Source organism: Sinocyclocheilus anshuiensis, unplaced genomic scaffold, assembly GCF_001515605.1.
Source record: "Sinocyclocheilus anshuiensis isolate Anshui unplaced genomic scaffold, SAMN03320099.WGS_v1.1 scaffold1190, whole genome shotgun sequence".
In the NCBI taxonomy this organism is placed as follows: domain Eukaryota; kingdom Metazoa; phylum Chordata; class Actinopteri; order Cypriniformes; family Cyprinidae; genus Sinocyclocheilus; species Sinocyclocheilus anshuiensis.
This window is the reverse complement of record NW_015555784.1, coordinates 180360-194286: the sequence shown is the minus strand read 5'-3', so window position 1 is coordinate 194286 and position 13927 is coordinate 180360. Positions and strand designations below refer to the sequence as shown.

Below are 13927 nucleotides of genomic sequence, written 5' to 3'. Positions count from 1 at the left end.
TCTTTTGCTTTTATGACACCTATGTCTAGTGCTGGTTATGTAGCCTCCCTTCTTTCTTTTCTTTTTTTTTTTAAATATATTAAAATTAGAAAATAATATTGCAGCCTTGGTAAGCATAAGAGACTTCTTTGAAAAAAAAAAAAGTAAATCAAAATCATTAACCAATAATATCATGGCTTGTGTGATCCAATCAAATCCTGATGAACAAAATCAAGCCCCATCCCACATTATTGCCTACTGAATATAAACTCAAATACAAATACATGGGTTTTTGTGTTTTTAGCTACAAATCGTTATGCCTCTGTTTTTTTTTTTTTTGGATAAACACATGTAATGAGCACAATTTCGATCTCAGTGACACAGGAATCCTCTCTGCTGACAAGCATGGCCAAGATAACAGCAGGATGACTTGGGGATTATTTTCAGATTCAATGAGAGGTTTAGGCTAAATCCACACTCTGACATGCCTTACATGGTTAACGGACAGCCAAAGAGAGCTTAAGTGATGGAGAAAACAGGACAGGGACCGAGAAAAAAGAGAAATTGTGTGTAGTGGTTCAGTTGAGGAGAAGGCTAGCCTCAGGACTGCCTGTTCAAATGAGTGTCTACACACCAAACAGTCTGCTAGTAATTTTGTCCTCCACACATTTACTCAGATATTATCCCCATGCTCAGATATAAAGGAATCAATAAGTCTGAGTTTCTAACCTGCAGAGATGTTCCATACGTCATGCCAGACACATTTTGCATGCTTTTTACATGAGTCAGTGCTATTTATACTAAGTCAACGTCAGAGCTGCATGACGTCACACCCGAGCTGACCAAAAAAGTACATAAGTTGGGAAAAAAAAAAGATGGATTCATCCATTGTTAGCAATAATAGTCGACAAAAACACATTAAAAAGCTGTTTTGCACAGATAGCGCCAAAGTATCATGTCCACAGTAGGGGTTGGATAGTACTGTGTGCACCAGTTAGTTTATTTAGACAGACAAACAGAAATGCTAATAAACTGTATTACTGCTGTTCACTTCTGTTAATGAACTGAGCAACCATATTGGATTCTGAAATTGGGTTTGTTATGATTTTCCAAGTCGGAATTCTGACTTGAGGGGCCATTTCAGTTAAAAATTCCTATACTGGGAACTCAGAATTTCCAACTTCTGAGTACAAATGGAATACACCTTGTGTAGAACTTGTGATTATGCAATGGGACACACTTACAACAGAATGTTGTAAAAATGTAAGCAGTTTTTAAGGAGCTTTATTTACACATTTTGTACATTTAAATAGTTTGCACTTCAAAATGAACATCTACATTTAGATACACTTGAATTGTTGTGCTTCTAATTAAGTGATAAAAAGCAGTTGCAAATGTTCTACAAAATACACTTACTCATTTCTGCACCAATAAAATGTGCAACACTTTACGTTTTACACAAAATTATATGTAGTATCTAATTAAATTAATTTGCACTGCAAAGTTTTCCTCTTGATTTTAGGGCATGTAATCGCCAGTGTTGGGCAGTAACGCATTACTTAGTAACGCGTTACTGTAATTTGATTACTTTTTTAGTAACGGAGTAATTTAGTTATAATTTTCAAAATATTAATTAGAGTATAGTTACAAGCCAAAGTCTCTATACGTTACTGCCGCATTACATTGCTGACAGAATGCAGTGTTTTATAATCTAGATATTGTAAAAAGGATGTAGCACACGCACTGTTGAGTCAAGTGCCAGTGGATTAGAAACCTGCTCCTGCGAGACCCGACGCAACAGAGTGCGGCACGGGACAAGATGGGCAAGTGCTCGTGCGGGCGGGTAGACACTCGTGTGTGTGTGCGGGATGCGGGAGAATAAAATGATTCACAGGACTCCCGCAAAATAGAAAAATCTAAACATAAAATATCTAAAACAAATAAATTGTTATTCATCTAAATTGCTTTTCACAAAAGCAACATGAACTAATATAAAATATAAACGATTAGCAGGTGCAAGCGTATGCAGAGTTTCTATTTAGGCTATAACACGTGTTTGCAGCGTTGATCAATGCAGTGCTGAAATTTGCGTGCTCATGAATCCTCTCATTATAACACACGAATTGTAGACATTATGAAAGATTCATTATGCATATATTTATTGTGTTATAACAGAGATTTGTGAGATTGCGATGAACTGAGATGTCTTTTAGAGATTATAAATGCAGCTCTCTGTTGGCATTCTGCCATGTCAAACCATGCACGCAGCAGCCGCTTGCTTTAGTTAAAAATAGTGTTCTGTGAATGTTGATGCTTTAATAACAAATATTTATCGGGAGCGTGTATGCTAGGATTTCATAAATGTAACGTAACTGGTAATGTAACTAATTACTAATTACTTTTGAAATAAAGTAATCAGAACAGTAACGTGATTACTTTTAAAAGGTTTTCTTGATTACCTGAACCTAAATGATGGGATACTCTCCAAAGTGGTATTAGAGATAGTGTGTATTTAGTGTGCGTTAAGGGCAGTGAGCTTTGACATTTTTCAGACCTGGGACAGTCTTGTGCATGCACTTCCTGTCACCTGCACATGCTCCGATGTGGCCAAGACCGCAAGTGTGGGTATCAGGACAGGCCCAGTTTCTGTCCACTCCTTCTGGTTTAAGCAAATCATCATCTTCGCATGTTTTTGGATCTGGAAATGCTGTATTATTTCAGAAGATTTGTAACAGCGCCCCCTACTGTATAACAGTGAAAACACAGATTGTTAGAATAACTCATCAATGGTGGAGAAGCGTTAAAAAAACTTGTAAATGGTGGACAAAGTGTTAAAAATGCCGCTCTGCATCCAGTAGTCTGTATAAAAATATCAACAGTGCTTCATTTGAAATCCTTCCTGTAGCATTTCATTTTGTTCTGTGGGGTAATTGTCAGCTCAGAAGTGTTCAGAGATAAAGCTGCTCTTCGGTGTATTCTGTGGAGGCCAACACTGAAGGACTCCTCAGAGATGCGAAGCCTTCTAAACAGGCGGGCAACAATTAGCAAGCGAGAGGAGAAGGTCCTGTTGAGCGTTTTGCTGTTGATGTTTCCGTGGCAGAAGAGCCAGCATATGTGTGCAGCCTGTGGAGAAACCACAGAGTTTGTGGTGACCACGGTTCCCCCGTGCTGGCTGCACCATGGCAGTTTTATTCTCATTTGTATTCTGCTCTGAGAAGCCCTCTTTGCCGCCAGGTCAGATATCCCTGCCCATTAACAAATGACAGGAGGAGTTAACTTGATTGACATGTTTATTGTTCTTGGGATGGTCTGGCCTAATGAGGCCCATCCGCCCAGGGTGCTGAGATTATGCTGGCGTTAGAGGACACGTCCAAAGAGGTTCATCTGTCCTGTGCCATTTAAACACGCCTACTGCACACTTGTCCAGCCTGATGCCCCTTACCTCTGGAACTGTTTACCTAGAGACAATGCTTGGGAATGATTCGAGGTCTCAGCCACTAATCATTACACGAGGGTTGATACTCCTGTTTGTTCTAATGCTACACCTGATAAAGCACTACTTTGATGAACTGCACCAATTAATGGACAGAGAGCTGAATTACTCAGAAGACATTCTGACTTTCCAAGCGCAAAACAGCTGTCCTTTCCAATTTGTGTGGAAAAATTTGTTGCAAAATTGCGGTAGGCTTACTAGTTGCAAAATTACTTTAAAATGCAATATGGGTCGATGACCTTACACCTTATTGTAATGGGTCGATGACCTTATTATTTTTTTAATAATGCAATTCATAGATGACTTGATTGATACATTGATTCAATGGTTTGAATACACCTCTTTTGTGGTGAGCATGTTTTTTAATTTCTGAAGTAAAATTATTTTTTTTTAAAGTACAAAATGCCAGGTTCAAACAACTGTGCTAATATCATAATTTAGAAAAATTCTTAGTTTAGCATAGTAACTATGTTTGAGAAAAATATATTACCACAGCTACATCGCTGCTTATTAATAATAAAAAAAAAAACTTTCCTGCAAAACTTAATATGAATTAATAATTCACAATTTTTGTAAAATAAATACATTTTTAAAATACTTTGGTGTCAGTTAATTGAAAAAAAAAAAAAAATGCTTTCAAAATTGAAAAAACAACGTATCTCTATATTAATACATTTCAAATATTCTTTATTCTTGTGATGCCAGATCATTCTAACATGCTGATTTGGTTCTTAAGAAACATTTCTTCTTATTATTAATGTTACCTTTTCCAGGCTTTCCTCTGGTTTCTTGTTTACTGCTTAGCGATATAAAGCTGATAGTTTTAATTTCTTTCAGTTTCGCCATATGCGGAGGAAAGAAATTAACCCTCCCCCACAATGTAGTCCTGTTGTGAAGTTTCACTGCCACCTCCAAGATTTAGGATTGGTTGAAGAGGTTACACATTTGAATGCAACTTCCAAGTATTTAGTATCAGTGTTGTTAAGATATTTTCCCATCTTTCCTTTTATGTATTTATTGCCAATCTGTTTGTTTTCCTGCAGTATCATTATATGCTTCAGCACATCAAAACAGATGGTAGTTTTTGATGTTTTTCCAAGATACCCAGGGATATATCTGGATACACCGTGTGTTTTAAAAACTCACTGCTTTTCCACACATGTTCCTTTCCCCCTCTTTCAAGAAATAATGTTGCTTCTTTCATTTGAATGGTAAATGCATAACTACTCTCCTGCAGTCTTGGGGCAGAGGCTCTATGATTTTGTGGTAAGATCTGGAATGGAAGTAATTAATAGGCATCTTAATTGGTGCAAGTGTCTTCTTAGTGCGTGCCTTCGCTCGACCCTGAACTGTAGTAAACTTTGAGGGTGGCCAGAACACCAGCTTTAAGGGGAAGGCAATAATTATTCTGCAAGTGCTATTCTTTTCTTCTTCACTTTTTTAATGTCAAAGAACAAGATCCAACCCTTGTGATCATAAGAATAGATGGAGTTCTCTGTCAGTGAGTAACATTGTGAATGACCTTGATTTGATATAATTAACAAAACCTTTCCGGTGCTTAGATTGTATGTGCAAACGTACAAACAGAAAAATATGTTTTATGAGGATGATTAATGTAATGACTAAAATCTTTTTACCTTTCTCCTTTCATATTTAAAATATATGAAAAGTGAAATGTGAATATATATATATATATATATATATATCATCACAATTAAAAGAACCAAAGATTTAAACTACTTCAGTCTGTGTGCATTGAATTTATTTAATACACGAGTTTCACAATTTGAGTTGAATTACTGAAATAAATGAACTTTTCCACGACATTGTAATTTATTGAGATGCACCTGTACACATGTTTGAGGCATTTTAATTGTTATTTTTCCTGCCAGTGTCCTGGGGCCTTAAAAGATAAAAAGCTCGCAGCCTTGCTCTAAAGCAGATGTTTGAATTTTAAGTGAGTTTATGCAGATCATTATACAGAACAACCTCTTCTATCTGTTTAAAGACCAGCTCTGATGTGTCCAGTCACATTGAGAGATAAGCAATTAAACCATGCATTCAAAAATGTTTACTCACTTTCATGTCATTCCAAAGCCATGCACTATTTGGATAATTTTCCGTGGAACAAAAATTAAGAGTTTTTTTTTTTTTTTTTTTTTTTTTTTTAAAAGGCTGCAAAAACACCAGAAAGTGTTATAAAAGCCATCCGTACAAATTAGTACACTATATTATGAGTCTTCTGAAGATATATGATAGATTTGTGTGAGGAACAGACTAAAATAATTTATTAATCCCTGAAAATCGTATTCCCTTCCAGTGATATGTTAACCGATATAAGGGTTCAAAAGGAAACTCAATGTAATTCCGATTAATATATTTTAAAACTGTCTTTAACATGCAGCATATCTAAAGTAAAGATTCAGCTTGATTTTGTATACATTGATTATTTTATTTCCAAAGGTGAAAAGCTGTTGACTGTGGTTGTTCTTTTAGAGCTACCAATAGATAATAAGTATGTACCATTTATGACATGTCACCTGTGTTTAGCAGATCGATTCCATACACTGCAGCCTCATTCTGGTTATAGATTTCCTGTCATCTCAGTGACTGATGTAGAAGGATCTGAATTATTTCCCATTTTTCTGCCTGCATCTTGGAGGACATTACAACCTAATTCAACGCTTTCCAAAATAAGAGATGACTGAACGTTTTTTTTTTTCGAATCCATTTTCATTCTCTACACAGCACCATCCAATGCAGAAATAGTTTTTATACCAGGAAATGAGAGTGGAATAGCAGCCGGCTGTTATTTTTAAATTAAGACCGCTGAAGCGATGACCACACCAACCAGCTGTACTTTTATTAATCACAAAGCTACTCAGTTGTGACCTCAGTTGAGCCACACTTTTGTTTATCAAGCATTGTCCTCAAACAATATTCAGGCCTTCTTATCATAGCATTAGGGGGTCAAAGAGAGTACACGTCTTGTGTGCGTGTGCGTGTGTCTGGGTTTGTGTTTGATTTTCGTGTACGGAAGTGTGTGTACACGCTGCTACTTTGTCAAGTTCTTTTCTCAAGGAGAATTGTTGAACGCTCACATGACAGCAAACAGCAGGTGGTGCTTGTTCGGGGAAAATGCAGGCTCAAATGATGGCGACTCACAACATGAAAAATATGGTGTGGAGACCACCTGCTTCTCTCAGCATCAGGACAATGGGAACAATGATTTATGAATAGTCTTTACTTATTTGGAGGCCTGAAATGAGGGCAGAAGTGCTGATGTCATTGTGGTAGGATAGACATTATGAATTGTGATATGTGTCGTCGCTTTTCTGAATTTTCTGAATTTACTTGATAGAAGATGCAAGCTTGGAGGTCCTCAACCACACCACTGACTGCTCATAAATTATTAATAAAGAATCCTGTTTTGCAGGCTGCCAATCATCTCATGTAATGGTTGTCAGCTGGGGGTGCATGTAGCACAACTCTGTGAAAATGCCAAGGTGAACACTTTGTATAAAATCGTCTAAATTGCTTGAAAATGTCATGGGCTGCTGGAACTCGGATGTTGAATAAAGTTATTTAAAAGAATAGATGGGTATTGTTGCACCGACTTTCTTATGAGTATCAAAGAGTTATGAGAAAGGGAGACCTGGGGCAGCTGTAACATTTTTAACATTTTCCTTCATAATGGACTGCTACAAATCCAACTGCCATTTTTTTGGTATAAGAGACATTTGAAACCATAGCTGTGAGCCATAGCCATGAATAGACTTATAATAAGAAAGACTAGATCATAAAATTGAAATTAATAGAAGTCAGAGTCTTACAGTTGAAACTTGATTGATGCTAATTATATTAACACACTCTATCTGAAATACATCAAAGTAATATAATTTCTTTACTACCTATTAATATCCCTTAATCATTTTCACTTTTATATGGTGCTATTTCTTTTAGCTGTAAGAAATGTTTTCGTGTATTTAAAGCAGAAGACATGGGGATACCTAAATTGTAATTGTTTGAAATCACACCATTTAAAAAAATAACTTTTCTATATTCTACTCGTATGTATCAAAAACGGGATACTTTCATCAAATAATGTTTACATTATTTGCATTACATTACACATTTGCATGTACCTTTTTGTTACTTTTTTTTATTACATCCAAACCACCATAATTATTACTTTTGACTTTTGCTCGTAATTGTCTATCATCATCATCATCATCATCATCATCATCATCATTATTATTGTTATTGTTATTATTATCTGTGGTATGTGAGCGTGAGTTGAAATTAACATCCAATATTCCAGTAAGTACTTTTTAGAATGTTTATTAATAAAATTAACAGGAAACACACATTTTACACAAAACTGTACTGCTCCAGTTTTACATTTCAGAAAAAAAAGAAGCTTCAATTTCAAAGTTTTTGGATATATTTAAATATTAACTTGTGGCTCTTCATTCATTCATTAATTTATTTATTATAAATTCACTCTAAGTCTACTTATTATGAATAAATGATCTGTTTTTCTTACAATAAGTATGAGCATTTGGTGAATGTATTGCAAATCATCATTGTGTACTTTCTCCTGTTGCAGTGCCATCGTTCTGGGGGCTTGTAAATTCTGCATGGAATCTGTGTTCTGTGGGGAAGAGACAGTCTCCAGTCAACATTGAGACGAGCCATATGATATTTGATCCCTTCTTGACACCACTGAGGCTCAACACTGGCGGACGAAAGGTAAACTGTGTGTTATGTGATGTCTGCATGGCTGCAGTGTCAGTGCGGTGAGCTGGGAAAAGTAAACATTGTTTCTAGTGTCAAAGTGCTGATCAACTCTGAAAATGCTACTTTAGTGAAAAAATGCATGTAGGTCAGTGGTTTTGCTAGATTCAGAACGGTTAGGAAAGTAAATTATAGTGCTTAGTTTGAATTGTACTATTTTCCACTACTGTTTTTTACAGTAGCTGATACCCTGCAGTGTGTCATGCAAAACTCCACTTTAAACAGCATTTTTATTATTATTATGGATGCAGCTTTGACCTCATACCATTCGAGATGGTTTGTCACACTGCAAGATTTAAAATGAACTAGTTATAGGTACATTGTGAAAAAAAAAATGTTGGAGAAACAGTTTTCACTCAGAAATTGCTAGTAAATTTCACAAGCATTTACAAAGAAGTGGCAAGTAACACTTTGAATTATGCATGTCTGTTTTTATATAAATTCTGTTTATAAAAAAATTCCATGTTATGCGTCAACTAACCACATAAAAGTGCCATCATTTGTTTGTCAATGGATGGCATGTTTTGCATATTAATAAATCCTCTCTTCAAATGCATCAGCAGTGGGTAACTGAGGTCGTGCATGTGGCGGCACTAGAGGCAGAGATTCATACTCATACAGATCAGTCAATGACTAGAGAGCGAATCAGACAGAGAAACGAGGATAATAATAACAAATAAAAAAAATGCATGGTAATTTGGCCAAAGCACTCTTGACATGCCAAGTCTCATGAAATAATTAGTTGGATTCATTATTTGTAATTTAGAAGAATAGCAATTCACTTGGACATGATTTCATGAAAGGGGTTTGTCCTAAACTAAAAAAAGGTCAAAGATTAATTGCTGTTTTTAGTGGCACATTTCAAGCTATTTACTAGATTTTTGCTTGATAAATATCAGCATGGAAAATTTCTTGTGCTCACTTGAACTGCATGGGTTGAAAAGTTTTGATCTTTTCAGAGATTGTTTCAGATAGCCAAGAAACCCCTGTTCTCTGATTTCCTGGAACATCTTTTTTTTTTTGTCCACAGGTATATTTTGGTTTCAATCGTGCTAGATTGTAGTCCTTGATGAAGAGTTTGAGTGTGTTTGAAGTCACACCATATGTGTTTGAGTTTCTGTCAGAGTGGAGTTTACATTGCCAGGCTCTCCACAACATGATAAATGGACTAATGAATAGTTAAAGGAAATTAAAATGACCTCAGAATAGAAAACGTATTAATCAAGCGCAGACATGCATCAAGGTTATGTGCTTTGGATTGAGGGAATCACAGTTATTAAATTGTCTGTATTGAATATTTGCTCTGCTGTAGATGAGCCGTAATTACTTGAAGAGCTTTTAATGAATTTAATCGCTCTGACAAGGGAGGAAGATGACAGTATCGTGTCCCTTATTGAAGTCTCCAATCAGCAAAGTGGAGAATTTGAGACATGAATATGAAAAGATGCCACATGAAAATATTTTCTCCCAACGTCATTAGCTTTGGGGTGCAGCAGATATGTGATAGGACTAATTACCGAAACGAATCAGGCCACATGCCATTTAGCATAGCATCGATGGTCTGTAGAACATAGCTTAGTACATTGTCTCGCTGTGTCACCTTCCTTTGTCAGTGTTGGTAAAACGGGACAGAATCCCGCCCAGAGACAAACAATGACAGATACGATCTGCACACATATTTTATTCAGTTACATAAATATCATATTAGATTACTCACTGAGTCAGCTTTGTCATGGCGATTTCATTAGCTTGGGTAGTTGACAGTGTGAGATACATTCTCTGTATAAACTGATGGCATCAGTTTGGCTATTAGTCAGCTTAAACAGGCCGATGTTTGAACTGAGGGACAACACAACTCTCGTGCAGATCACTCACATACAGCACACAAAAGAGACTGACCATGATAAATGAATGTAAATGAACACCATATTTCTTTTTTTTTCTTTTTTTAAATGACTTGTTTTTGAGGGGAACTGTAAATCTGTTACTGATAGTAATGGTAATGAACAGTCAGCCGGTCATTATCATCTGATTATACAGGAGTGATCAAGACCTTAATGCAAAGCAAGGGGTGTTTTGATCTCCCTGTTGGGGTTTGTTTTGCAATTAGCATGGGATGACTGTACATTATTCTGCTCTTCATATGGCTACATACTTAAGCAAATACATGGGCATGGAAAATGGATTTAAACAGAGTTAAAACAGGCCAGGGTTTCTATAGGGTTTTATTATTATTATTAATAGTAGTAGTAGTAGTTAGTGTTGTCAAAAGACCCGGTATTTTGGTACCAAGTCGGTACTTTTAGCTGGTGTCAATGATCTTATGTTGCATTTGGTCAGACTCAGCCCATTGCTTTACTTTTTTCCTTTTACAGCTGCAGACTGAGGAAGATCCTGAAACACACCAGCAAACCCTAAAACAGACAACAGTTTACAGATGTTTTTCAGTGGCAGCAGAACTACTAAACTTTTGGTTGAAACTTGTTTACTTTTTTCATACTTTTATTACTTGTGGAAAAACTTGAAACAATTTTAAATAAGTATAAAGAATGGCATTGGTTTTGTACATTTAATTTTAGTTTAACGTTATTAATAAAAATGTTGTTCAATTAGCATGTTTGTGTGTTTTGCTTTGGTACTGAAATTGATACCGAGAACCGTGGATTTTCACTGGTATCGGTACCGAATACTGAAATTTTGGTACCGTGACATCACTAGTAGTAGTAGTAGTAGTAGTGTTATTATATTTGAATGTGCTGTCAAATTCTTGAAATATTAACTTAAAATCTAAAGGGGTACTTTAAGAAAATATTTTGTCAAAGTAGTTTGGATTTCAAAAAGTTTGGCAATCCCTGAATTCAAATATTAATTGGAATAGTTTATAGAAATTATGAATATTAATAACTTTTTTACCTGGTTGTATGTATGTATTTTTTAGGTGCATATAATAAAAATCAATGAGGCCTAATGTTGTTTGAACCTTAGTGTTGTTCAAAAATATCTGTTCCACAGAAGAAAATCATAGCGGTCACTGTTTAAAATATCTGATTGCTCAGTGGAGCTATGTAATGAGAGGTGATGGCAGTATCAGTTAGATATAATGTTCTGTTCATTTGAGTTCAATAATCAGTGATGTCATTTTTCCTGTAATCTGGCCAGTGGGAGAAATAGATTGAAACCATTTAACATGCAAGATGCATGTATGACCAGATGGGGAGTTCTGCTGCCACAGGGAGAGAACGCTCCTCTAGCGGCACTGAATCAGTAAAATTACACTGGGAATACGGTGGAACGAGAAACATGGAGCCATGGGATGAGGGGTCCTATTACATATTCGGCCCACCTAGCTTTCATTTGTCACACATGTGACTTCCATGTTGGCTTTGTACCTGAATGTTTTATCTCTTTTCACTGTTTGTTGCAAATGTTGCACTCGTGTACTAAATCGTTTCTGTACCCTTGTTGCTAGCGGTTTATATTTCATGAACCGCGCACGCCATGCCAAGTCCCTCCTAGACAAGAATTTACATCCATTGTAATTCTGCAACTCTGCAGAACATGCCGCTTACAGGCATTACTGCTTCATTTCCTTAGCGAACCTCTCGTGTTGGCAAACCCAGGAAAAATATGGAGTCAAATATTTTTGAATCAAAGTGCAAATGTGAAATATTTATTAGAGAAAGCGTTTGCAAAGGATGCCTCAACATACACATGCGTACATAAAGCTCAGCTATGTTTTTCATGGTGAATGTAATAAACCACAAAGGACACAGATGTTTATTGCTGAGGGTGAAACGCCCCGTGATTATGAGAATTGATTTAGTTATGCAAATTACTGATTAAAATTAATTAGACTCAAGTTTGTGTTGGCTGAACCTGCTAAGCTGTCACAGTATACAAAGCAGTTTGCACATGAATATCTCAAAGGCTGCAATTATGCCTGTCTCGCCGTGGCCTCTTGCTTGTCAATGCGCTGGATTTAATTACTGCTGGATCGCACAAGCTCGAAGCCCTGATTCGTGCATTCCGAGTCGGAATACGCAACCTAAGCCAGTGTTTGTGGCTCGTCCATCGGTGTGGGTGTATAAATTTCAATCATAAACATGGAGCTAAAAAAGGATTAGGAAATAATTAGATTCAATCACTTGTGTCCGCAGGAAGGAGTGTTTGTAGGGTCCAGGGGTTGTGAGGCAATCTCACTGTAGCATGAGTCGCAGGAAAATGGGTCACATGGAAAGAGGAAATGGATCAGCAGTCTCCTGTCCTCTATTCTCAGATCAAAGCCTGAGTGCTCCACCACAGCAGAGATTCTGAGTGTGCCTTCATGTTTGTGCAGTTCAGATCCTACTCCAACATTATGATAGCAGGGTTTTATTGAAATCTTCAGATCATTTTGTGGTTCTGGTTTGTGGCAAAATCAATTGAATCTCAGTTTTACAGTATACTTTATTGACTTGATTTTTTTATTTTTATTTAAAAAGTCATTTGTATTAATTAAAATTATTTATATAAAATAATAATAAAAAAATAGAATTGCTTGTTTTTTGTTTTGTTTTATTTATTTGTTTTGTTTTGTGTGGTTTTGTTTGGTATGGTTTTTGTGTGTGTGTTTTTTTTTTTTGGTTATACTTATTCTTTGGTACTGACTATAAGTAACTTTGCAAGTACGGCAACTTATTCTACTAACCGTAACCTAACAGTCTTCAAATGCTCTAATGAGAGTTAGTTGACATGTAGTTAGGGCTGCTCGATTATGACAAAAATCATAATCACGATTATTTTGGTCAATATTGTAATCACGATTATTTAAAACGATTATTAGTGGGCCATATGACCAAAACTTTATATGAAAGGTTTATTTAAAGATAGTGATATATTTCAAATATATATTTTCTGTAAATAAGGTTGCTATGACATCTACATTTTAGAGACCAGCGAAATGTCACAAATCTCAATACCACAGCAGAATACCAGAGTAACTAATATTAGTAAAAAAAAAAAAAGGTCCTCAAATTTTTTTAAAATAATTAAATTGTAATAAAAAAGCAAAGGAATGCAATGCCAGTAATAAAAAAGCAAAATAATACAATAGAGTAAAAACTATACAAATGAAACAAACTGTGCTTACTAGAGAAATTGAATAACCTAATGTAAAATAAAATAGCATAGTCTTCACTGCAAGATTTAAACTTCCTTTGTTTATTATTAAAGCTACAAAAGTCCTTCAGTCAAGAGCAGTGAGTGATTTTGAATGTGTCTTTTGTTGTTTGATTAATATTAAGCACACAGTCGCAGCAGGAAAATAGCCCGCTGTCACTTTAAGAGCCGCAGTGATCCAATTTAGTGTTACACAAGTATTTTCATTCTTAACTCTTTACATTAATTTATTACATAACCGGCGAGGGTTTACGTGAATAATCACTAAGCGCCGCATTTTGACACATTTTTGTATGTATTTGAACGTTTAGGCGCGCACATTGAGCTAAAAGATTACTTTCAAAATTTTCGTATTTTGTTCTATCTCTGAGCGCATATATCTTCCTGAGGAGCAGCGCAAATTCTCTTTCACGCTTTTAAAAACATGAATAAATATACTTCTATAAATCAAGCATGTCCCATTTTGCAAAGGTCACGTTACATGATTTTACTGATTTGCAC

General features: G+C 35.8%; 1 protein-coding gene across 2 annotated transcripts in view; it reads left to right on the top strand.

The window, feature by feature from the left end:
* Window positions 1-13927, top strand: part of ca10a (carbonic anhydrase Xa) — a 216958-nt gene that overhangs the window by 85262 nt on the left and 117769 nt on the right. For both annotated transcript variants that reach the window (XM_016468888.1, XM_016468887.1), the window contains one exon: window positions 8082-8224. In XM_016468888.1, coding sequence (XP_016324374.1) covers window positions 8082-8224 — 143 coding nt within the window. The remainder of the gene's footprint in view (window positions 1-8081; window positions 8225-13927) is intronic.